Here is a 27,793-nt window from a genome sequence, read left to right on the forward strand (position 1 = left end):
ATGTCAACTATGTATTAAGCGAAGAACATGTATTGCAAAATGAAGCTATATAACGACTTTATTAATATGTATCATGCTGTAATTAATGTACTTAACAAATTATTATGTCCACCATTATTTTATTATTTGATTCATAAATTTCCAATTTTGTTAGGTATTTTATTTATTGATTTAGTGACACAAGAATCATATTTACATTATATATTATAATAACTCGTAGGGTACAAGTTTGTGTTCAAAAGAAAAAGAAAAAAGATTGATAAAATAAAAAAAAGTATTAAATTATCTGAACATAATTTTCCGTGTTCTTTATTTACGTAATTATGCTATTCCTATTCTTTATGTTAATCCTGTTACCTGTGTTTCATATGTTAATTTTCAATACTAAATGGTAACCATTATTTATTATTAGTTTCTAATTTCCAAAAGATATTTTATTTTTTATTTAACTGGAGGATTACTGTAAATTATGATAATTATTAATGATTATTAATATTTTATAACCTTTGTTATAATAATAATTCTGTACCTTTATTTAATCAATTTGCCACTTCATTATATATAGCTTATTGCCAATGAAAATCTCAATATTTTTTCTTGCTCATTCCCCTTAGTTGTATCTTATAATTTGTCCTATGCAATTAATATGTTTTAATTAAATAGTTTAAGTAGAGTTTATTTGTTATGTATATTATGTTTCTAAAATGTTGGTTTTTGGATCTTTGTCTGTATGGCTGTTAATATTAAAACATTAATTGTTCTATTTTTACGTTGATATTGCAAAGCTTATTCTGCCCATGTACCTCAAAAATTAAACCTTCTAAATATGCACATACATTAAATATAATTCATTAAATTTCAAATTAGAAAAAAAAGATATAATTGGAAATTCTATACTTTGACGATCAAACAAAAATTTAACAGAATTTTCAAGAAAAAATTTTTTATTATAATATTTATATAAAAAAAAATGTAGATTATTAATAAAATAGGCAAATCAACACACTCAGTATTATAAAGTTGATATATTTTTATGAAGAATGTTTCTATATTAGATGCAATTACTTTTTTTCATAAATAATTAATAAACAAAATATTATACAGAAATAATAACAAATAACAATGAATAAAAAAAATACATGTAATGCTCTGTTGGTATGCAATCATATTAATTAATTACATACACACATGAAGCTGAATAATGTTGATGTCAATAAGAGTTTATTAATAAAAATAAATATTCTCATTTAAAAAATAATAAATTTGAATTGCACACTTTTGAGATATTTTGAGCTGTAACGGTTTTATTGGATGATTTAATTCACTTAAGTTGAGCAATTTAAATTGGCCATTTGCATGGTAGAACACAATTTTTGTTTGGCGTTTGTTAATATTCTTATTGTTTCACCCATCAAGTGTTCAGCTTCAGTATGGTTTACTATTAACAACCACGATACATTGTCATTAAAGTGTAAGCCAAGTGTCTCTTCGTTTTTATCCTGTAGACAAGAAACCAAAATGAGTTAATTTTAGATTTTTTAAAAATAAATGTAATTTTAAATTTGCATAACTCACAATACGATTAAATGTACTCATTTGCTGAACATGAGCTAATGTTGGGAAATGTTCGTCGTAAGGTATAAGCCAAGCACATTCACCACCTAATACTACCAGTTCATATTCGGTAATCACAATACCTGGCAAGTCAATAATTTCTACAAGTCCTAAAATAAATATTATATGCATTCATGATTCATTATAATTGAATATTTCTACAATAAAAGTATACATATAATTTTAGTTTAGGCTAATAAGTGATAATAACCATATAAGATTTGATTTAAAGTAAAATAATATTAAACTCATTAATTACCATCATCTGTGATGATTGTCGCACACTCACAGAACACAACATGAATAATTGGTAAGTGCAGTTCATTTTTGTAAAGAATATTGTTGACGTATAGGTAAGAATTAGTGTTTGGGGAAGAAACTAATACCTCTCGCTGTCCAAATGGTTTAATCCCTGAAACAGTGGTGAAAGGTGGAATAGAATAATTGGTATTCAATATTTTAATAATCACATACTTTCTAAAAATGCAATTAATCGTAAAGTGATATGTGACACATAGAGAACAAATGTATATTTGATGTCTCTTTCTGGTTGACTGACACATATGGCTAGACCAACATTCCAAGGAAGAGAAGCTATGGATTTGACAAGGCTCAACCGATGTCTAGACACTTTTTGTAAGCTATACAAAATTATAATTTAATAAAGCATAGGAATAACATATTAATCAATTTTTCAACTGCTTACAGTTCGTCTGGTTGGCCAATGAATTTAAATACATATAACGATTTGTTGGATATGATCACACACCCATCAAGTCGGTGATCTGGGCTTGTCATTATACAATTACACTGTTAAGTAAAAAAAATTGTAGCTTCAATTAAAAAAATATTTTAAAATAAATTTGATTATACAACATACTCGGAAAACAAGTACAAATTCTTCATTATCCCCAAAAAATTTATGTTGAACATATGATTTTAACCTTGGGTCAATTGATACAAAATCATCATAAGAGAACTTAATAGGCACATCTACTACTGATGGAATCCTAGAATCGATGCTACTTCCTGTTTCATAATGCAAACAATATACATACTTGAAATGTATTCAGTAGACAAGTATATCATGTTTAGTTGTTAATACAGTACCTCTCATTGTTGATGAACTGTTGTTACGTTGTTTTCGACTTTCATAAGCAGTACACACACTATCTGTCATTGATCCTAATATTAATATTAATATTAATTCAATTAAAATGCAACAAAAACCGCAGTAAATACAAATGTAAAAGATAAATTTTTGAGGCGTTAAAAATGGAATTGGTTAATGTTAGTTATTTTATTAAGATTTGTACTTATTTATGATAAAATAACTCAGCTATTAGAAATATCTAATTATTATATTAACTTGAATTAAATTTCATATTTCATAAATATCCAAACAAAATATTTGTAAAGTATACTTATAATAAATTAAGGACATTTGGCTAAAATTCTAGTATATTTACATAAACAATTATATTTTAAAAAAACAACATGGCATAAGTAACAAAACTATGATCAACTTTGATATATTATTAAAATTAAGTATTATGTAGTAAGACATTTTTCAATTAAATTAAATTTTTTAACATTGATGACGATACTCACCAATTCACCATGCCAAATTTATACAATATTCAAAATAAGACTATGACCAAAATTGGCACATAACTGCACTGTAGACTACATTTTATTATATTTACGTTATGAACAAATGAACAAAACCGAGCAACACATACTACCTATTACACATAATTTATATTATTATTATAAATTATAGAGAGAATTAAATAAAGACATTAATAAGGAGAATCAAATAACTGACTCGACGCATAAGATGGATACAACATGCGGAATAGGTCTTTGTAGTCTTAAGCAGTGGAGTAGTGGTTTTCGTCATTTTCTTATTCCCAACAGAGTAAAAATATTAATGTTATAGTCTCTAATTCTATGATTTAAATACTAACCTGAAGAGCTACTTTCAGTTAACGCAGTCCGAACATCAATAGTCAGCTGAGGTTTTTCGGGTTTAGTTTCTGCACTACAATACAAATGCAATTGAAATTAAAATACAAATAAAACAATCATTAAATACGCATAAACTGGGATCTTTACTAAGTCTTTACTAAATATTCTATCAGTTCTCCCATAACAGTGGAAAAATTAAAAATTAAAAGTAAGGAATAAAAAATAAAAACTGAAAAAATTTGAAATGAGCAAATTTTTAAAAGGCTGGTGTAAAAATATTCAAATAAAAAGGTAACATGTCTCATACCCTGCCTAAGATATCAAAATATTAGAGCAAGAATTTTTGTACACTAAAAAATTAAAAAATATTCAGTTAAATATGTCCTAAAAAATAAAAAATTGCAAGCCCATGTTGCTCAATAAAATTACGTTTTTTCTTTAGATATTTTATTTATATAATATTATTATTTATTAAGTTAGTACATCAATTAAATATTCCATAAAAATAAAATTACATGCAAAAAATTAATTTTTCTTTAAATATTTTCTTTATTTTAATTTATTATAATTTATTTTACTTAATTTTACTTAATTCAATTTTCTATATACCTATACGTAAAAAAAGAACAATAATACAGTCTGTATTGATCTCATTCTTCATTCAAATTTAATACAATTGTTGATTTAGATTTACGAAAAATATTTAATGAAGTGATTGATTTTTGAAAAATACCAAGATTTCAAATTATGCTCTTATAATCAAAAATACGTCTTTAAATCAAAATATGTCAAAATATGCAAAAATTTGGGTTTAAAACATTCGAGTATTTAGATCACAAACCTTGTGAAACATGTTGTGTACTTACTAAGCATACAATTAAGTTAACTAAAAAAATATGCATGAAAGTCCTTGCTCTACTAATAATGAATTATCCATTTTTTTAAAAAAACATTTATGCATACATTATTTTTTTCTATACATTATATATTATGGTCAAGAAGGCTTTATTAAATTATTGTTTTTGATAATCATTAAAGTACATCATAGTATGATGGGAGAGTTTTCATGGCATTGTCGCATATTGTCTAATCAGATATTTTTAAAAATCAATAAGGTTTGCCCAAAATTTAAATTAACCAGATTAGTTTGTCCAAAATAATGAAAAATATCAAAACTAGTTATCTGGATAACAAAATGTATGGTATCTATTAGCAAAAAATAACATAATCTGAAAGAATATTAAATTGGAACACTATGCTGAAGTGAAAGATTATAAGTGTCTTTAATTTTCCTGTTGGTTTGTTTCTTTTATATGTTAATAATCTTAATAACTTTTTTATGTTATAAACAGGTTTTTGTTTACTTTTAATCATTTGGATTTTTTCAAGTGATTTAAATAATATACATATGTACAGTATAATAAATGAACAATTGACATTGCCACTAATAATTCTAAATACACTATCATTAGGTAATCTTAAAACAGAAAAAATCATTTTTCAATTCATTTGTATGCATTGTGAGAAAAAAAAATTGCACTGTGGTGAATATTTTATTTATTCAACCTATACTGCTAATTTAGGGCCACAAAACCTAAAAATATTACATAAATAAAGGACAGTTATACCTTGATATTACTTCTAGAATTTCCACAGATTTCTCACTAGGATTACTTATGACTTCTATATCACTATCATTATTAGAAAATATTCGCTCTTCCGGTTCTTCTGAGCCTTAAAATGTTTAAAATTTGATATTGTTATTAAATACATATAAATTATATTATAGACAAATATATTTTTTTATCTTACTAGATCTTGAATTAATAGGTGTTGAATTATTGGAATTATCTCTTTCGAAAAAATTTTGCTCATCTATTTCTGATAGTTTCTGTAGCTTATTAGAAGTAGATGGAAGAAGTTCTTCCTCTATTTGTACAATGATACAGCTATCACAACTAGGACAACAGTTTTTTCTTTTTTCCTCTAGAAAAAATTTGATTATTATTTCTTGAATAACGATTAAGATAAATATTTAAACAATCACAGCATACATATTACCATTATACAAAATATTTTGTTTATATGATATTAGTCTGTTTTTATTTAAAAAAAATATATTTACAATCTGTTGTTTATAACATAAGGATATAGTAAATTTTACAACAAATAGTAATACATAATACAATTACACTATGTTTGGTGAATAATATTAGGTCAGCTATTATTTAACCGATTCTCCAATAATAAGAAAAAAAATTGACAAAACATTTTCCTTCAAATATTAAATATTCAACCGATATTTTAGAATTATTTGATATTTTATTGTGATATCCATCAGTGTAACTAGAGATGAGATGTGAGGGATGTTAAAATGATGTACTTATATATTTATAAGCATTAAGTACATTAAGGATATAATAAAAAAAAAAATTAGTTGCATTTTTTTTTCTTTAAATTAATTATACTTACTAAGAACACTTCTATTACTTTCTTGACAAAATATTGTTGTACATTTTATACATTTAAATACTAATTGGTTCATTTCACTTAAAGTCCTTGACTCTAACTCCATACTAATAATATTTAAAAATTCCTGAAATTTTAAATAAATAAATAAATAAATAAATAGATCAAAAATTATAAAATGTATTACATGATAAATTCTATAATTTAACTTAAACAACAAGAACCCATCTCAAACAAATCATGTTTTTGAGTAATGGATTATAGATGTAAATAATAATACTTAACATAATTAATTATATAATCTAATGCAAAAATGTAATGAATTTAAATCGAAAAAAATTGTTTCTAAGTAAATGTAAATTTTACTTTTGAGATATACAGTACTCTACTAATGTAATTTTCCACTTAAACTTAAGGATAAAAAATCACATCGTTATGCCTTCACAACTAATAATGCTCCTTACCTACTTATAAAACTCAATATTAATGTTATATTATTTCCTGCAAATTTGAGAATTTTCAACAATAACTCTTATACACAAGCCAAACAAACCCAAAAATGAGGCAACACATTCCCTTCTGCCGATAAAATTCTAATTGCCACATATGCAGATGACATAGCAATATTAAGTAAACATGGGGTAATGTTGATGCATCCTCAGCCTTCAATTACAACTTGTTAAAATAGAAAAATGGACATCCAATTGGAAAATTCAAAATCAAAATTAAAGCCAACAAATCCTTTTACCTTGAGCAGCAAATCTCACCTGTCCTTTACTTTGGGAGAACAGAAATTCTAGTTGAAACCCAAATTAAATATTTGGGCTTTATCTTAGATAAACGTCTCACCTGGGGACCACATTTAAAATTATCAAAAAAAAACTTAACAGTAAACTATACTTACTCTACCATATCCTTAAATCTAACCTTTTCCCACACAACAAAATAACTATTTACAAATCAATGTTAAGGCCCATTTGAGCTTATGAAATACAGATATGGGTTTGTGCCAAACTATCACAAACCAAAACAGTTCAAGTATTTCAAATTCAATCCATTACTTTCAGTTTACTAACCTCTGCCCTTTGGAACGTTTCCAACAACTGACTCCAAACAAACTTAACATTGAAATCATCAAAACAGCTACATTTAACCAGCATAAAAAATTCTACATACTACTAGCCACTCATATCAACCTACTTATAGCCATTCAAGGTAGAGAAAACATTCCAGAAAATCCCCTAGTCGGTTAAAAATGCAGGGATTTATTCTTCTTCTTATATTGTATTGGTTCATTGTACAAATTCTGCAGATGTTAAATGTTTGATAAAAATACAAATAAAAATAAAACCAGTATAAAACAAAAAAAACAAGACATAACAATAATAAACTATTTACTTAAAAAAACTAAAAACTAGTAAATATAAAGAATCATTATTTAATTCACATAACTTGAAAGTCTGTTATTGCAAATTATTTAATAATTGAGCTTACTTTTGCATCATCTTCACTCATTGTATATATTCTTTGATTTAGGTTTTTTCGAGCGGTCATAAAGTTTAACTGCAGTTTAATAGGATCAAAACCAATTTTGACACAACTTTCAATGGAATCTAGGCTCCAGGTAGCAAGCAAACGACCATCAACAGAATGTCTTTCTTTTAATTTTCTATACCAAATTGAAAAAATTATTGTTAAAAACATTATATATATTTTATTTTTTTGTTTTAGTTTTATAATATAAATTTATTATTTTCTACAGAATAGATTGTTAATATATAGAAACAAAAATAACATTATTATACCTAACTAAATATGAGTATTATAGTATGTGGTCTGCCAATGTTTTGTGTTTTATTATAGCTAGGATAACTAAATTTTTATGGTTGTCATATTACTGAATTAATTATTTTAAACTGCTTAATACATTTCTCTTTATATCTTCTTCTTAATGTTATAAAACCAATTCCATGGTTTACTCTAAGGCAGTGTTTCCCCCCTTTTTTGTTATGATGACCCACAAATTTACTCTTTGTTTGGTACGCAACTCCCCCACCCAAACAAAAATAAAAAATCAAGTATACCATATTAAAGTATTATAAAAAACAATTTTTATTAAAATTAATTTTATTATTTGATATTAATACATTAAATAATGAATACCTATTTCTGTTATATTGTTTTTAAATTATAATGTATTTCATACATTATGTATATTTTGAAGTTAAAAAATATAAACAATTTGATATAATATGATGATATTATAATCGACAACCGTAGTAAAATAATACAAGTTAATAAAAATAAAATTATATCCAACAACAGTAGCGGCTTAGCCAAATGAGAGAGGCAGCAATATTGCCGACTGGGCCCCCTTAAATAGTTAGTTGAATAAATATTTTCAAGGCCCCATGTCTTCCTAATGGCACCTAAATGGAGAGACACTTTTTTATTTAGCCAACCAAGTAGTGTGTGCTAAGTCTGCCACTGTCTAATAATACTAATTATACATCCAAGGCTGGTTTTAAGGGGAGGACACTCTTTGGGGGTAAACAATTATCTCATATAGAATGAACAAAAAATTTAATTTATCTTTATGAAGAGAACTTTAATCTTAAAGTATATGTGCTGAATAAATAACAATGATATTGATATTTTAGTTTAAAATTTTAATATTATTCATGTAATCTTATGTGAGTGTGACTCACTGATATTTTAACTAAAATTTAAAAATGTTAATTTAATGAAATAATCAGTTTTTTATTGTTGGTGTATATAATAAGTATATCGTTCTATTTCTATTGTTTTATTGTGTATGTGTTTGATTTTTGGTTGGAAGATTATAATTTATTAAAAAGCAAGTTTATTTAGTTTATAGATCATAAGTTGTTGCAAATTGCAATTGCGTATTGTACTTACTAAAATACATTTAAAATTAGTGGTTAGTTTTGTTGGCATTCAACCTCTTAAGTTTCCACAATTTCCACTATTGGTTTGTGTACAGTTTTATTAGATTCTTCATATAACTATCAGAAATTATATTTAATGATAAATGTCGCCAAACTACAGTTCGGCGCTGTCATCATTTATTATCTTCCCCTCAGAAGTATTTATGTTTTAAATGTTCAAATTTAAATTACCTTAATTTCCACTTATTTGGCCAAGGAAGAGAAACATCAATTTATTAATTCTTTTTATGCCCTCTTATTAAAAAAAAGTTTTAGCATCATCACTGGCATCATCATTACTATACTAATTTACTATGACATAAAAATGTACCTATTAAAAATGGGCATCATGAATTTTGAGCTCGGGGGTGCAAATTGTCTAAATACTGCCCAGTATACTTCACATTACTATTATAATTAGGTATAGAGACATCAGATAAAATATAACACAACAATTTTTAATCAATTTACGAATACAATTTTTTTCATTTTTCTTTTTATAACCAAAGTTTTCTAATTAGTTATTACAAACATCACGACCCATCAAAAATATTTCTAGACCTATAGGTTGGGAAACATTGGTCTAAAGTACAGTTGAGAAAATGTTGCACAGTTGAAAATCATTTTTTCCGCTTTTGGAAAATTATGTATTTTCTATTAATCATCAAATTATATAATTATACAAAATCATGTTTTTTTTATTGGAATTATTATGAGACATTTATATAATTATAAATTTATATAGGCATACATATTTTATTTTAGGTCTAGACGTGGAGTATAAGAAATTAAATGAAAAAAAAGAGGTGGAAGAGGGATAATGTTAAGTTGGTACAAATATCAACTAAGAATAGAGGACTAATAGAGTTAAATATTACAAAAATCGATTAAAAAAAGGTATAGGTTAGAAATTTTAGATATAAAGAATAAGGTGCATATGATTATAATATGTTATAATATAACACTTACAATTACATAATACTGTATATTTTCTGAGAGTGTTGAGATATATTAAGGAGAGTAATTTTTCAAAAGAAATTTTTTCTTTATATACACATAATATGCATACACTACATGCAATGGATGTAGAAAATCTGTAATTTTTTTCATCTAATCTATCATACACTTTGACATATAGGAAGATTCAACATATGCAAATCTGACATACCAAAGTAAATTAACAAGTAAATCTAATGCTTAATGATCAGAACTGAAAACAACTTTAATATATAGAAACTTTAAGATAGCTTAATTCCATTGTAAATGATTTTTTTTTTCTTTAATCTATAAAATTGTTGGTAATGGATACTTAATTTCTTTATTTTATTTTGATTACTTCATTTATATTTTAATAATTATTTATTTGGTGTAAAATTACTGAATTTATTCAAGTATGTATTGTAGAACAGTAGACCACATACTTAACTTAAACTATTATTATTATTATTATGGTGGATTGCATATTAGAAGATAAGCAAATTTTTAAAATATTACGTAATAATAATTATGGTTTTATACATCATACTATATATTATACAACATATTTAAAGCAAACAAGTGACAGTTATATCTGAAGTTCTACTGGGCCGATTTTCACAATTTTTTTTTTAAACGAAAGTACTCGGTGTGTAGATGAGCCAGAGAAAAGTCCAAAAAGTTAATTATTTTAATAGTAATTAGAAGTATAAAGTTTGTTGTATTATTTACACCTATATATAGGCGGCGGCCCTAGGGTTTCCATAGCTACCTGTAAGGCTGTAACCTGGCCTTTTTATATCGACTTGTAGATATGAATTGTTCCGAAAAGTTGATCAACAAAAATTATCTCGCACACATAATACAACTACAGAGCAGTGCTGTAATATTGTGTCTTCGTCCGTTTTTTTTTTGTATCTATTGTTTATTTGTGTTTCTTATGACAGTTATACATCTTATTTTTTCTAACCCAAGTACTCGGAGCCATCAAAAGAGTAACGCCCAAAAAAATAATTATTTAAATAGTTATTAGAAGTGTAAAGTTAACGACAAGTTTTACCAGTTGTCTCACATGGATCTAGACAGCTTACAATACAAAACTGTATAAAATATTCTCCGATTTGGCCAAATTTTAAAATTCTTAAACTCTTTAGAAATAGGCGAGTACACCAAAGTGAAATTGAATTTTACAAGTTTTTTTTTTATTGAACTTAAGCCCGGCGACTAGGTCCATTAGCTGTTGTAGGGGTCATAAACTGTGGCAGGGGGTAAGGTTGGTTGGTTGGTTTTTGTTTTTTTTTTTTTACGATTGTTACGGTAGATAGCAAACACGTGTATGTATGGCAAGGTTTTTTACTACTATGAACCCGGGTGGTCACCCATCCGGGAATTAGTAGCTGTGGCCGTTGCTTACTCCCAGTCGCATTCCGCGACTGGTAGCAGCCAACTCGCCACGCCGAGCCACTTACAAGTTTTTGTTACATATTGGAAATTGCAAATACCCACTAATAAATCTTTATTCGGACGAATATTCAATTGAAATAAAACCATCGCTATTATCAAGTAATATAATAAAAGACGTTTTTGAAGATATTATTTTTAGTTTAGAAAATGTGTCTACTTTTTCACAATTTGCTATTCTTACATCTAAAAATGAACATTGTGATGAGATGAATAATGCAATTGTCACTATGTTGCCAGGGCCAGGAAAAAGGTATTTAAGTTTAAGTATAGTGTCAAAAGAATGTGACGATTTTTTGTTTCCTACAGAATTTTTAGATAGTTTACATTTAAGTGGTTTACCTACAATACAGTTTGGTACTAAAGAAAGGTGCTATTGTAATACCCTTGAGAAATTTAAATGTAATCTCCAATCTAATGAATGGCACAAGATTTATAGTACGAAATATGTACGATCATTCTTTAGACTTGGAATCTATAACTGGTCCCTTGACTGGTCAGCGTATTTTATAGCCTATAATTGATTTAACCCCGACAGTTTCTACTCTTCCCTTTTCATTTACCAGACGTCAATTTTCGAATAGCTTTTGCACAGGGTAAAACATTGGATAAAGTAGGTTTATATTTACCCCAACCTGTGTTTAGTCATGGACCATTGTCAACTTTGTGTTACCATGTCCAGAGTTAGATCTTTAGAAAAGTAAAAAATCCAAATAATACCAAACAACAAAAAAAATACAATGAATATAGTTAATAAACAAATTCCATAATAATAATAAACAAATTTGTTGAAATTCATTTGTTTATAGTGTTTATACATTTCTTTTGTTTTGGGTGAAGTATGTATCATTTTCCCATTCATAAAATAAAAATATATCTTGCGTATACCTATCTATAGTATCTATAAATGTAATTAAAGCTTAAAAAATTAAATTATTTTCCATTTTATGTTTTTTATTAATTGCATACTATTCTAACGATGTATACATGATACATCCTTTATATTTATTTATATATACACAATTATTATTCAACTATTTGATTTTTTTATTGTAACCCGGCAACGACGGGTATTTTAGCTAGTATAATAATAATTGTATGACAAATAATAAAAAATCTATTATTTAATTAAAATACTGATAACTGACCTTTCAGTTAAACATAATAAAATATTGGAATATTCGTTTGTTTTCATATCAATATTTTGAGCTCGCCAATAATTTTCTAAAAAAACAAAATATATACTTAGTGTTTACAAACTGATGATAGAGACATCAATTGGTTGATGCTGACCTGATAATTTTAAAGGTTCTTCGTTTTTGTTTAACGTGTTACAATCTAGATTTGAGTCATCATTTATTGTTTGGATAACTATTTCTGGCTCTATATCTATTTCTAATCGAGATTCATTTAATAATATAATATCCTCCTTTTTATCTGTAAGATCATTAGATTTTGAATTACTGTCTTCAATAATTTGTTCAACCTATAAAAAATATAAAGAAATAATTTAACTGTATTATTCATATTATATAAAAAAGAACTTTAAAAATAAAATCTGTACAAGAACTTCTTCAGAAAAGGATTCATTTTCTGACTGCTGTTTGATACCCAAAATATCTTGAACATAACTTCCAGCATGACTATGTAACCAGTTATCTTCTCCAAACATTTCCCGTACATTTTCAATTTTTTTTTTGGTAGATAAATGTTCCGACTTTAGGATTTCTAAAATTATAAAAAAATGTATGTAATTACATATACACTATATGTTAAAATTAAATCAACCTTTTTTTAAAGTTGCTGGTACGACGGGAGTTTGAATAATGCAACTTTTTTCCCATTTGTGGTCTTCAATAACTGGAGACCTTATTTTTTTGGCTTTAACACTTGCTATAAAAATTGCAAATGAATGATGTTATAATAAAGTTAGCATTGAATTCATTAACTCATAATGGTTTTTTTTATAAATTAATAATTTACTAGGAGGTTGTTGATAATGTAAAAATGACAGATCTAACGATCTGGAAGACTGTCCAACAAATTGTTTTTCTGATTTTGAAAGAAGCCGATTATCAAGTTCAAACTGTAATAGCAGGTTAATAAAAAAGATATAGTAAACAGACCTTTTAATTTATACTTATATTTTTTAATTTCTTACAAGTTCAACAGCTGCATTTTCATGAAGAAATCCACAAGTTATTTCTCTATGGTTTCTTATGTAAGTTACAGGATTATTGTTTAAATTTAAATATTTTAAAAAAGCCATATCACCTACTGCTGATATTGATTCATGATGAATAATCATGTTATTTGACAAATCTAATACTTTTAAATTTGTCAATTTAGATAAACCTAAAAACAAATGAAAGTAAATTAAATGATAAGATATACAAATTTTTATTTATTTGAAATATGTCAAAAAAAAGTATTTAAGTAAACAAAAATACATAAAAGAAATCAAATTCATTGCCAAATAGTAGTTAGTAAGGTTTGGTATAGGTACAAGATGGAATCTGCTGTTGATTTTCGTGATCTACAATGTTTAGTGATCTGCTAATTAAAACAAATTTAATTATTTAGGTAATTTTGTATGAAAACTAATATATGATAGGGCCAGCAAATGGATACACATGATAAAAGTCGGTGCACGGGTTTCGACAAATTAAAAATCTGGGAAAACACAATATAGACAATAATATGTTAATATAAGAGTCAGACAATAGTTAAACTAAATAAAATATAAATTGCAAAATATTTAATATAATAATTAATAAAAAAAAAAATAATTGTTATGATTATTGTTAAAAAGTAGCATACTACTGGATGTTTTTTCTCAGTAAGGAAAAAATGAGGAATCGTGGATATGTTTTTGGGTGTTGTGATATGGAAAAATATCTAGTAGCGTGCTACATTTTGTTAGGAACAATGAATTTCTATAGCAATAAGCAAAGTATCAGTTAGAAAAAAAAGTTGTATCCAGCCCAAAAACATATCTATGTTAAAATGTATTCCATAATTACCATATGATAAAATATATATAATAATACAAAAATCAAAACCGGTTACTTCCAGTATAAGAAAAATATCTTTAACATTTTTTTTAATGTATAAATAATTATAGGTACAATACGCCAAGAGACTGTGAACACTTGTTAGACAGAAAATACAAAAATAAAGAAATCATAATAGAAACTGGTAGATCACACCTTGTACCAATGCATAAAGTTATACTGAACTCATTAAAGTATTTAAAAAAAAAATAACAGATGCATTTGAAATAGAAATTCCAAATCTTATAATAGATATAGTAAATAGTTATTTAAGTTTGTCCATAGGGAGGCACATTCAAGTTTTTAACTAATAATTTATAAATATATAGTTACCTGTTAAATTATTTATGCAATTATAACTCAATATTAATACAGTTAAATTTCTAGCTCCATAATCACTTAATATTGGTACTTGAGTCAGTCTATTTATGCTTAAATTTAAAATGTCTAAACATTCTAGTTTTTCAATATTTTAGACTTCAGTTAGTAAGTTTCTAGGGGCTTCTAAGTATGTGAGATAAGGAGCTAATAATATTGACCTATCTAATGTCTTGAGATGGCTACCCCTAAGTGCTAAATATTTGAGGTTAGCCCATTTTTTATTTAACAATATGGCTAAAGATTTTAATGAGCCATATATAATTAGAACTTCAATTTTTTCATAATTCAAACCTATCAACCATTCTATATCTATATCATAAAGTTCTAAATAAACTAGACTATGAAAAGGGGAAAGTTCGATAGAATGATTGAGATCAAAGTTAGATGATTTTAGTAATTTTAACTTGGCAACTTTTTTTAGAATTTCAGATAAATAGTGATGATTTAAAATATGATCATTGTGAAGTGATGGTAATACTCTTGTGTTAATAGTATGGAGAATTTCTGTATTAAGAGTTAATTTTTCACGACTAGTGACAAAATATTCTCCTTTGTGTTTTAATTGTTGAATCAACTTATTAACGGCTTCCATTACTGAAAATAAAAATTGTTAAAATATTACCGATGGAATAATATTGACAGTGCATAAAATATATGCTATAAACAATATATGTACTTTTCCATTATCCCTACTACTTGTGACTACCACGACCACTCAATTCTATTATCTCGACTACTAAAGTAATAACCAGATAGTTCTATATTTTAGTACATAAAACACATGAATTGCCATTTATATAATAATGTATATTAGTACAACGTCATGCTTTTCACAAAATTTAACGGAGGTCAATTCTGCACTCCAACAATATATAAATTGGAGTATTGTTAAAAAAGACAGACGACTATTTTTAAACCAATTACCCATACGCATATTGGTTTTATACTGGTACGTTTTGGCGTTGCATTTCTAAAATATTTCTTTTTGGCAGATGTATAATTTTTTTTTATGACCGTTTTTACATTCAGTCCATTCAGGGTGCCCCAGAAGTAAACACTTCTCTTGAAAAAATTCAATCGCATATTTTTCACTGTTCGGTAAATTCCACAGATTCATAATTATTTTAAAATTAATAAATACAACAACAGAAATACAACAACTCTCGGCAACAGGTAATCCAACAGATCATAGTCGTAGCATCGGCGTGGTAGTCAAGATAACAGAATAGAGACTCGCGGTAGTAGGGATAACAGAAAATTACCACGATATATTTTTTTACATTCTAATTAAAAGTTAGTTAAATACAATTTAAAAAAAACATTTTATTTCATTTATGTAAATTGTAAGCAATTATTGTATTGTTGTATAAGTATGATTACGAAAGTAATGTACCAAAATATTGTTAGGCATTTCTGTATTTTACCATTTACACTTTCCTTTTTAAATTTTATATGTTCACAAAATATTAATTATTGGTTTAATATTCAGTAGGCATCCATTAACATTTTTTTTTTTTTTTATTAAATAGCTACTTCGGATATAAAATTAAAAATATTTAATGACATTCAATAAAATTACTCTGATAAATAATAATGAAAAATACATTGTCTTACAAACAGTATTGCTATACACATTTCTAAGTTCAATTTAAATGATAACATTAATTATTTTGTGTTTCAAACAAAAATATTAACAATTGAGTGAAATATCAATAAAATAAAAACATTAGTATATACATATATATATTTTTAAATCTGATGACACTTAGAAAGACTGAATTTAGTTTAACTGTTTTTTTATACAGTTTTTATTAAATAAACAATGTAAAAAAGTTGCACTGTTATTTTAAATTATAATAATTTAACTTTAGTACCCATATATTATAAATATATTACATGTACCTATAACTATTAGTACTAGCAATAAATAATGATTTATATTAATACACTGAAACACTATTTACTATTGTTTAGACAAAAGGTCATTCATCTGTAACTGTGTTTGAGACTATATTAAAATAATTGTGCATATTTTGCTTCTGAAACATTTTATATTGGATTGATATTCAGATCAGACCAAGTGTATAAAAATCTGATATTATTTTATTATTTATCTAATATTCAGAAGAAACTATTTATGGATCTATAACTGATACCTAATAAACTTAGGTATTTGCTGGAATTTAAAATAATACTGTAGTAACCAAAAAAATTATATGATATGAAACATAATATAGGTACTCTTTTAGTTTTAAATATAATAGATATTATAGACAGGTATTTAAATAACAGTTATTTTGACTATTTTCTATAATATGTAATAATACAACAAATATCATATACCTACTTAAAAATATTTACATATTTTTTTTCCCAGGTAAGAAACAATAGTTAGAAATCTGAATACTTATAAATTATAATTTTATCATTATTAGGTACAATTGGAACTTGGTAAATATTAACTTCATTAAAAGATAATGTATACATTAAATAATCTAATAATAAACCTCACATACCTAAGAAAACAATATGAAAACTAAATTAATAACAACAAAACAAATAAAATATGGTACATACTCAGAAACTGATCCCAATCATTAACAACAAAGAGCTTTTGCTTTTGAGAGCTTGGATGGTCACTTGGTCTTTATATCATTAATTGAACAAAAATTAAATTACTTGTAATTCTATCATGTTAACAAAAAGTTAATTAACAACACACAATTGTTAAGCCAATACCTAACTGTAATGAACATAAAAGAAACATAATTTCTAATAATTGCAATAAATATAATAGGTAGTTTGAAAAGGTACCTATTTAGGTATGTGTTAATGTGTATACTGAAAAACAACAGTGATTTGATTTTGATTAACTCTCGAATTAAAAATAAAAAGTTCAAAGCCTCAAAGGTTGAAAACTGATAAGATAATAACACATCGAAGTGATAAGAAACAGGTGTCGTATCTTGGCGGCGCACTGCGTAAGTTATAACCATAATATAACCACAGAATTCTGTGATATAACCATAGTTCCCATAGTTACAACCACCAACCAAGGCGAAGATATAATATTTCCGAGATCGTGGTTACAACTTACAAGTTACAACTATGCTTGGATCATAATATTATAAATAAAAATATTGAAATAAACAGTACAATACACATTAATTATTATTGATTATTGAGTTATTACTCCATTATTAGCTATTGCGTTGTAATGCATACAACCATTGAACAAAACTTCATTTTTTTTAATGGCAACCCCTATTTTGAGTATAATATTCGGATTGATCGTTTTTTTCAAGTAATTTTGATGGATTAATTTGTATTCTAAACTCAAAATTGCTAAATTAGAGCTAGGTATATAATTTAAAAAATAAATAAATAAATGTACTAAATTTGATTTTTTTAACTGTACGTATTTTTCCTTCTAAAAACGATTTTAGTGATTTTAGTAGATAATATCATTAATAATTATACAGCCGACTTGCGTCCCCAAAACGGGACGCAAGTTACCGGTTAAATTTACTACCTGAAAAATATACCTTCTTTTGGGAGTTTGGGACGCAAGTAACATGCAGCCCTAAAAACACCATGGTTACTTAATTCATAAAAGTAATTTATTTATTACTTTAATCAAAACAAGTTAGATTGTATTATTGCATTTATAAGGAAAAATACGTACAGTTAAAAAAATAAATAAAATGTAGTAAATTTAATTAATTTATTTCTATATCGCCTATCTCTAATTTTGCCAATTTCGAGTTTAGAGTTCAAGTTGATACATCAAAATTACTTGAAAAAAGGATCTATCCGAAAATTGTATTCATAATAGGGGTTATCATAAAAAAAAAATGAAATTGTATTGACCATGCCCAAAATACATGAGTTAAAAAATTGTAGATCGTAGACATTTATGATCCATTAGTCATTAGTCTAATTCAATGTACCTCAGACAGATTTGAAAATTGTTTACAGGGTAAGGAGAAATAAAGTATAGGTATTCTGTTTTTGCGGACACTCGGTATAGTTAGGTAGGTATTTATAAATGATAGAAACAAGTTTGTAAACAAAACCATAACCTACGCCCTACAATGACTGAGAAGTTTTTTATTCGTAACTAGTTAATAATAATTTATTAAGAAAATTACTTATACTAACAATAGGTACCTACCAACTAAATAAATATAGAATTTTAGACACTTATTATTTATTACTTATACACAAAGACACAGAGTACATATAATACACATTTTAAATAAGTGACTGTATAGGTACCTATAAACCTATTTATAATTTAATTACTTAAATCACTTTTTGAAATATTGATTTAAATACCTACCTACCTCAATTATACACACATTTGTTACAACTAATACCCAATAACTGTGTATATAAAACATTAATAAGGTAATACGTACTTTGATGAACAATATTTAATTAAATAACATGTATAAAGTATATTAAAAAAATGCATTGTTGTAGAAAAAGTACTATATATCTTACATTGTATAGTTGAGTTGATCTTAAGTGTCCTCTATTGTCGGGGTAATATTCAATATTTTATTCAAAATTGGACTTAACTATCAACAATTAATCCATGGGCAGCACCCATTTCGCCGAGCATATGTTTGGACACATAAAATAATAACTATACGGAATTATGACAAACTATTGCTTTTATTATTGTGGTGCTCACGACAATGTCATGTTCTTTTCCTTCATTAAACACACATACACAGAGACATGCATACACATTACATACATGCACGTAGCACATCTCCACATGTCATAATATAAATATATTCTATCAATTATTATATATAGTTATAAATATTATCTAAGTTTATGCAGATTCTAGGAAAACAATAATTTAGTGTTTTAGGCAAAATATAAAATATAGACGTGTAAATAATCAATTTCAAGTACTTTTTTAGAAAATATACCGGGATATTGTAAATATAGAAGTATTTTTTTTCTAATACATAGGAACTATAACTCGACTTTCAACTAAATTTGAAATAATAAGACTGAGCTATATTTAAAAAAAAAACCATGTCAGTAGTGACAAGAATTAATCAATTACGTAATACATATTTAGTGTAAGGCGGGCGCACACCAATACAGTGGAAAATATCGGCCACGGCCCATTGCACTGACCTAGCCTATTTTGTACTGCAACCGATCTGTGCCCGGGCTAAGATTTATAAATAGGGAAACCAGTTTTTCTTCCCATATTTCACTCATTATCCATTGACCTTACAATTCCAGTTACAATTAAGGTATTATAAAGACTAACGAGATTATATGGAATAACATTAAAATATCTGCCAAAAGTTTAGTACAAATTTTTATTTTTGAAAAGTTAAGTAATATAAATAACTTACTTTCTTAAATATTTTTAAACATGGGTATATATATTATATACGTAATGATAACAATTTCAATTAGGTTGTCATGGGTGAAATACAGAGGTTTAAATTTACTGTATGTGCAAAACAGAAAAAATTGTTACTAACCACACTGTGGGTTTCTCATCAATTTCCACTAATATTTTAACTTTTTGTAGTAGACACTAGTTGAAGTAGGAAGGACATTTTAAATTTTTAACATCAAAACTCAAGATGTTAAACACATATGTATCACTTTAGGACTTGTAGCAAACAAGGATGCTAGTAATTATTTCAAGATAATTTAGAAAACCAATAGACAAAATGACATGTATAATAAATTACAAACATTTATTTTTCAAATATTTTTAGAGAGAATTTAATAAAATTATAATCCTAATATTTTTGCCTATAAGACAAGTTTTGATACTTAGGAATGTCTAAAAAAAATTCCATATACGTAAATAATTATCAAATAAATACATTTAATTATATTCTCTTTTCATTCAGTCAGTATAAAAAATTATAAATCAAAAGCAGACATGCTATGATCAAGGAATGCTTTGAGCTGTAAATAACTTACTGGAATGTAGGCCTAATGCATCGGATTTTTTTTTATAATTTTGATTCTTATTTAAATAAAAAATACAGGAAAAAATAAAAAATACAGTTTTTTTAGGAAAATAAATATAAAAGTATTTAGAAGCACTTTCTGTGCACAATGGATGGGCCTGATTCGTCGTACTCCTGTTTGGAGATCCACATCTGTTGGAAGGTAGACAGAGAAGCCAAGATAGATCCTCCAATCCATACTGAGTATTTTCGCTCAGGTGGAGCAATTATCTTGATTTTCATTGTGGATGGAGCCAAAGCAGTAATTTCTTTCTGCATTCTGTCGGCAATACCAGGGTACATGGTGGTACCTCCAGACAATACAGTGTTGGCGTACAAGTCCTTACGAATATCCACATCGCACTTCATGATGGAATTGTATGTAGTCTCATGGATACCGCATGCCTCCATACCCAAGAAGGAAGGTTGGAATAGAGCTTCTGGGCAACGGAATCTAGAAATAAAATATAATTATTAGACATCATTGGAAAACAGAATACAAAATCAATATATTGGGTATAACAACTACCTTTCGTTTCCGATTGTGATGACTTGACCATCGGGCAATTCATAGGATTTCTCCAATGAGCTGGAAGAAGCAGCAGTAGCCATTTCTTGTTCAAAGTCCAAAGCAACATAGCACAATTTCTCTTTGATATCACGAACAATTTCTCGTTCAGCAGTGGTGGTGAAACTGTAACCACGTTCGGTTAAGATTTTCATTAGGTAGTCGGTGAGATCACGGCCAGCAAGATCGAGACGAAGGATAGCATGAGGTAAAGCGTAACCTTCATAGATTGGGACAGTGTGAGATACACCATCACCAGAATCCAAGACGATACCAGTGGTACGACCAGAAGCATACAATGAAAGTACAGCTTGGATAGCAACGTACATAGCAGGGGTGTTGAATGTCTCAAACATGATCTGTAAACGAAACAAGAGGTTAGCAAACTATTACGTATTTTGTGTTTAACAATAATTTATTTTCAAATAGGATAAATATTTACTTGTGTCATCTTTTCACGGTTAGCCTTGGGGTTCAATGGAGCTTCTGTAAGTAACACTGGGTGTTCTTCTGGGGCTACACGCAATTCGTTGTAGAATGTGTGATGCCAAATTTTTTCCATATCGTCCCAGTTGGTAACGATACCGTGTTCAATGGGGTATTTCAAGGTAAGGATACCTCTTTTGGATTGGGCTTCATCTCCTACATAGCTGTCTTTTTGTCCCATACCGACCATGACTCCCTAATAATAAAAATAAGAAGTTAAATATTTGAATGACATAACTTGAAAATTATAATATTTACCTGATGACGGGGACGTCCAACGATAGATGGGAACACAGCACGAGGTGCGTCATCTCCGGCAAAACCGGCTTTGCACATACCAGATCCATTGTCTACAACCAATGCGGCTACTTCTTCGTCACACATATTGAGTTAGTTTTTAATTTATTTAAACTGTAACAAAAAATTAATACATTTAACTTTTATACATTTATAACTAAGTATAAACATATGAAATTATTTACTAATCAATTATAAAATATTGAAGTCAATAAAGTAACTAATAATGAACCTAATAAATTGATAAGACCATGATCTGTATAACTGAATTACTAATAGAATAAAAAATATGTACCAATAAGAATATTTTCAACCATAAAAATTAGATACTACTAAGTTACCAGTTAAATTCTAGAATCAAAAATGACTACTACTAAAAAAATATTTTATTTAATTATAGTATCATTAAATTATGTTCATTTAATACTGTAATCATTTGCCATATATAATTATGAGAAAAGGAAATTTGAAATAGATTATCATGAATTTATTGACACTTAAAAAAGATATTAAATTTAATTGGTGAATGTTAATACATCCCAATGAATTTAATCTAGTAACTCATAAAACACAAACTTAAGGAGATAATAAAAAAGTAATAAAATTTTAAATTAAATACGATAGGTAGTTAATGGAAATTATATCATATTTTTATTGATCAATTTGAAAAAATAAAATAACGGTTGGAATCTGAAACGATTAATTAATTCGTTTGAAATTTAAGTAAGATGTCACACAAAAATAGTTTATAATCACCACCACGATGTAAGTTTAGAAAAAAAAACAAAAGAATGCAAAAGCCGTATGAAAATAAAATGTAAAAAACCCAACTAGATATAACACACGATAATATTAATCGGACGATGATAATAATAGTACATAATAATAACACGTACCAGAAATAATAGTAGAAATTCCAAGAGTTTGGAACACGGAGAAAATATATAGTTCGAACGACGAAAAATGTGAAAACGAAAAGTTTAAATTCGATTTAAAACTTTTAAAAGTGAAAAAAAATTATTGGCGTACGTCGACAGCGAACGAGTCGATCATCGAACAAAACTGGTCTTGTGAGAGTACCGACACCGGTATAAGTAGCCTTCCTCTCACTCTGGTACGGTCGACGCGATACCCCTTCCCATGGACCCCGCCCTTCGATACCGGCGACTACCACGTAGTCATCGTCGTCGTCATCAACCCCACTTCCTCCCTCCCACCCATTCACCACACCACCATTGACGATAGCAAAAAGGGCTGTTAAACGCAGCACCGGGTGTGTACACGAGAATATATATAACATGGTAACCGGAATATAATATAGTTTGAAAACCGTGAGAAACGACGAGTAGTCAAGTAAAAACTGTTAGGTACTGTTACACTCGCAAGGACACCCTATCCCTTATAATTTGGCATAAATTAATATCGTTAAAATAAATTATTGAAACTAGGTACATGTATTTTCTGTGTGAGTATATTATTAGCCATGTTTACATCCTGACAAATTGGAAATTCTTCATGAATTCTCGAAATACTTGTAGAGTGCACGAAAACGAACGTCTAAATTTACGGTGGATTTTAGATTAGCAATTAAAGTAATATCGTTATCAATGTTAGGCCCGGACTATACGAGGCGTTTTCCGACCGGTATAGCCCAACCCAATTTAAAATTAGAAGTTTGCGTTTTTATCACTTCGGCGTTCGTCCCCAAAACGCAATCCAACCGGTGTTTTCCGCCAAGGATGGAACCGCGGCGGAATACGCCGTGTATAGCCTCGGCCTCATACCAAATTCGTACGCAGAAGAACCTCGGTGGAACTACAGAGGGTCTTAGGCAGAGGTGTTCCCATTAATTTTTTTGAGAGTACACATACTAAATTACTAATGCGTTAAGTACCAAAATACTGCCGTACAGTACCATATATATAAACCCAAATTGTTGTAAAAATATCTTGAGTAAACGGCATACATGTAGTATACACTATGGGAACACCCCTGGTCTTAGTAAGTAAGGGCGTCGACCGGCGAAGGATTTTCTAACTGCTATGGTGATTAGTTTTCCCCCAAAACGCGGTAAAAAAACAAAAACCTAATGCACGAGAAGGAGAAAATTATACAACAATAAATAATCAATTATATTTACCTTTGAAAATGAAATTGACGACCGTTTCGGCTGGCGGAGCTGTTGAAAACGACGAAATCGCGTTTCGGTGGCAGAGCGGTTACGGAAGTTTTTCGTAAAGTGATCGAACGGTCCGGGGCCGGTGTGCATCCTGCCGGACAAATCCATTGCCGTCGATGAGGTGGGGTCGGTAACGGTGCGCGCCGATGGACCGGAGACGCGTGGTGCACAGTGCACGCCGATCGTGGTCCCCTGCCCCGGCTACGGCGCCGCCGTCCGATGGACTCGCCCGATGCACCGCCATTTTCCGCCCGTCCCGCGGCATTACCTTATATGGGCATAAAACGAACAGCACCGCGCGATTGGTCGAGACCCGGCACAAGCCGGCGATCGCTGCCGAACGCATTCCAAACCGCGAACGGTATCAGCAGCCGCCGCCGCCGTTGAGACGTTTTACCCCACCATCACTCCCCTAACTCGTGATCAGAAGTCGCAACCGTCGTTGCGGTAACGCGTAGTGGCGGTGCGGTGCAATGACGTGTCGTCTAGACGCGAATACGCGATAGTGGTGCGCGCGCTCGATTCATTTCAAACAACCTGTAGACTGTACAGCGGACACGCGAGCACCGATGATAATGGCGATTGGCGACGCCCGCCCGTCCGTCCGCCACGTCATCCACGATCCACCGAAGATCCACAGAATTACGATTTTTTTCATCAAACCCATTCGTGCCAATGCATCGAATTTTACTCGCCCGACGATGACTAATAATCCCGCTCGCCGTAGATACCAGTCATTTGTGCGATTCCGTTTAATTCAAACTTTCCTACTTCCCGTATGCGTAATATTTTTGCATAATGCACTGGCACCGCGATAGCGTTTTTCTGGAATTACATGATATTCGGTTTTTTCATCGTCTTCAACGTACGTCTGGTATATAATGTACCATATACCGTATATTGTATGTACTGTAGCCATGTTGTAGCTTAAAGAAAAGTTCTCATTGTGTAAAAATGCATTATTTTAAACTTGAATAACTTCTTTTGTATTGGTGATATCGAAAAAATAAAAACGATGTTGCACACTAAATGTTCTCTTGTTCGTGGTGAGAAAATTTGGTTGCTTAGCTTGGACTATACAACTTGTGTGGTTCTGTTACGAGCTAAACAGTTTTTGCTATGTTGTACGTTTGTAAGACGGAGACAACACATGTGTAGGAGCGTCCTTTTAAATAAGTTATCTAGCTATCTAATAAACAAATTATCGTTACAAAATGTGTTATCAGCCTATTGCATTACAATACTTACCTACATTAATATGGGAATATGCCTCACATATTGTAAGGATTAATTTTTAAGTTAATTAGATTAGAATGGAAAGAATGGTCAGTTTTATGTATAGTAATATATTTTCAAGAAACGTGGCATAACAATAATCCTTCCTACCTTTCAACGTTTTTAGATTTATGTTTGGAGAATATTCTTGCAACCAGAGTGAGGTCGTCACTCCGAATACGTCTAAGTTCAATTTGAGCGTGTATGGATATAATAAGGTCTATAAATACGAGGTGAATAGACGATTTTGTGTTGACAATAAAATGTATAAAAAATTGTAATTATTGTATGTATATTTGTTGAATATTATTATTTTCCGTATTGGTTGTAAATGCGTACAGTATACGGTATACCTGATATAAAGACTTGTAGAACCAGTTTTGCACCTCAATAATGATGACTAAATGGACACGTTTCGAATTTTCATACTTGCACTAGTTGCATTTTACAAAACGAATTTGATTACTAACTATTTATTTTATCCTACTGACTGTTTGTAAGTAAACTGTACAAAGTACCTCATTAATTAAAATGTAAAATTAAATAACGATTTACGCTTATATTTGTAAATTATATTTCCAGTTGATTTTGGTTAAATTGACGAGCAGTTAAATTGAACAATATTATTGAGATTGATAGTTCTACGCACAACTCTTCGAAATATGGATAGAAGCCAGAAAAATGTATTTCCTGTTCACCGTTTGTTTTTATGTGGCTATAACTTGTATATATACTGACATTTTATTGCAGTTATTTAAAAATTCTCAAAATTCTTGACTAGCTTTTAATTGGCTGTATAGCTGTATGCCTGTTTAGGTAAATGCATGCTAAAGGTACAACCATTTCACACACCTAATATATAAAACATTTTAAAATTGTGCGTAAAATATAAACTACTTTCGAAATTAATTTATACATTGTTGCTAAGATAAGTAACTAAATTAATTTATCCAATTGCTACCTATACAATTACCCAATAGTTTTAACCTGTTAACTATTGATAGATACGTCAACATAATTTTACTGTGAATTTTGTTATTTATATTTTTAAATGTTATACATTTACATTTTAATCGTAGGCACTGTTGAATATTAACATTGGAATAAAGTCAGTTTGCTTTATTTAAGAGCGCTTCCTACATAAATATAATTATAATTATGAATGCTAAAAAAATTAATTTCGCGTATTACATAATATCAGAATATATCTTAGTTTTAAGTTTTAATTAGCTTATATTCACGGACCACGGTAGCTCAGTAAAATCCAATTATTGTACAAATAAATTAGTATTATGACGTATATTGTGTACAGTATATTAGCCACTAGGCGGTATATATGAAAATCTTCTTGATTCAAACTTAATAAATTATTTAAAGAATTTTAAATGCAAACCGGTTAATTTTCATGAGTAGTGTTTCAGTATAGTGAAAATAAAGTAGGTACTTATATATATATATATATATATATATATTATACACTACACGGGTACATAATATTTAAGGCAGTCAGATGACGGTCAGTCTATAGAAGATAATATTTTACCTTATTAAAAATAAAATAAAAATACGAACATGTTTAGATGCATTTATACGTGACTTAATATGGTTTATTTTATAATTTATAATTTTATTCTTATGATACAACACACTATTTTAACTTTTCAGTAAAACAAAAATGCTTATACAATTATTACATAACTATACAGGAAGGAGCAAATTGTAACATATTGACTAAATTATGTTTTTTAAGAAAACATTACTGATTGTATGGTTTGTTTCCGTGGTTACCATATAATATAATCTCTGTATTCATATTTCATTTAAGTATTTGACTTTGTCTTCAGAATGATTTCAAACTACATATTGAACTATTAAAACCTGTCTTCTTGCGTATATAATATAGCATATATATCTACTCTATAATTTATAGGTACCAATATTAAATATTTAAAATTCAAATATAGGTACATATAATTATTATCAGTTGCATTAGCTGACATTTTTGCATTGGTATCAAACATCCAAACAATTTTTAAGTACCTATTATCTTTTCTGTCTGTGGGTGTGCGAAAACAAATAAAATTACATATTTATTATTTATATATATTGCCAAC

The 27,793-nt window shown here is 28.3% G+C and overlaps 2 protein-coding genes across 3 annotated transcripts; both read right to left on the reverse strand.

Moving 5' to 3' along the window:
• Positions 1-1,010: 1,010 nt before the first annotated feature.
• On the reverse strand, positions 1,011-17,799 carry LOC111028513. Its single transcript, XM_022307181.1, is given in 20 exon segments — positions 1,011-1,499; positions 1,576-1,724; positions 1,874-2,026; positions 2,089-2,255; positions 2,321-2,424; positions 2,495-2,643; positions 2,725-2,799; positions 3,585-3,658; positions 5,214-5,319; positions 5,398-5,571; positions 6,058-6,181; positions 7,549-7,723; positions 12,587-12,662; positions 12,732-12,924; positions 13,003-13,166; positions 13,227-13,331; positions 13,422-13,524; positions 13,600-13,793; positions 14,825-15,466; positions 17,450-17,799. Coding segments are annotated over 19 exon segments (3,099 nt in total). The 5' UTR covers positions 15,465-15,466; positions 17,450-17,799; the 3' UTR covers positions 1,011-1,325.
• Positions 17,800-20,594: 2,795 nt separating this feature from the next.
• On the reverse strand, positions 20,595-24,472 carry LOC111028508 (actin-5C). 2 transcript variants are annotated; one of them, XM_022307172.1, is made up of 5 exons: positions 24,366-24,472; positions 22,187-22,339; positions 21,885-22,124; positions 21,404-21,801; positions 20,595-21,328 (listed from the first exon to the last, which is right to left on the reverse strand). In XM_022307172.1, the coding sequence occupies exons 2-5, from the start codon at positions 22,310-22,312 to the stop codon at positions 20,962-20,964; spliced, it is 1,131 nt and encodes a 376-aa protein (XP_022162864.1). In that variant the 5' UTR covers positions 22,313-22,339; positions 24,366-24,472; the 3' UTR covers positions 20,595-20,961. The 2 variants fall into 2 exon arrangements, with proteins under 2 accessions (XP_022162864.1, XP_022162865.1); XM_022307173.1 differs by lacking the exon at positions 24,366-24,472 and adding an exon at positions 23,122-23,294.
• Between the last annotated feature and the right edge of the window lie 3,321 nt (positions 24,473-27,793).

Source organism: Myzus persicae, unplaced genomic scaffold (genome assembly GCF_001856785.1).
Source record: "Myzus persicae strain clone G006 unplaced genomic scaffold, MPER_G0061.0, whole genome shotgun sequence".
NCBI lineage: Eukaryota > Metazoa > Arthropoda > Insecta > Hemiptera > Aphididae > Myzus > Myzus persicae.

What these genes read in the sequence shown, in the direction of transcription:
- LOC111028508 (XM_022307172.1), bottom strand. Translation starts at nt 22,312, where the DNA reads ATGTGTGACGAAGAAGTAGCCGCATTGGTTGTAGACAATGGATCTGGT. An exon ending in TTGGACGTCCCCGTCATCAG is followed by an intron (nt 22,125 to 22,186) that starts GTAAATATTATA and finishes TTTTATTATTAG; the next exon opens with GGAGTCATGGTCGGTATGGG. An exon ending in ATCACAATCGGAAACGAAAG is followed by an intron (nt 21,329 to 21,403) that starts GTAGTTGTTATA and finishes TTTTATTTCTAG; the next exon opens with ATTCCGTTGCCCAGAAGCTC.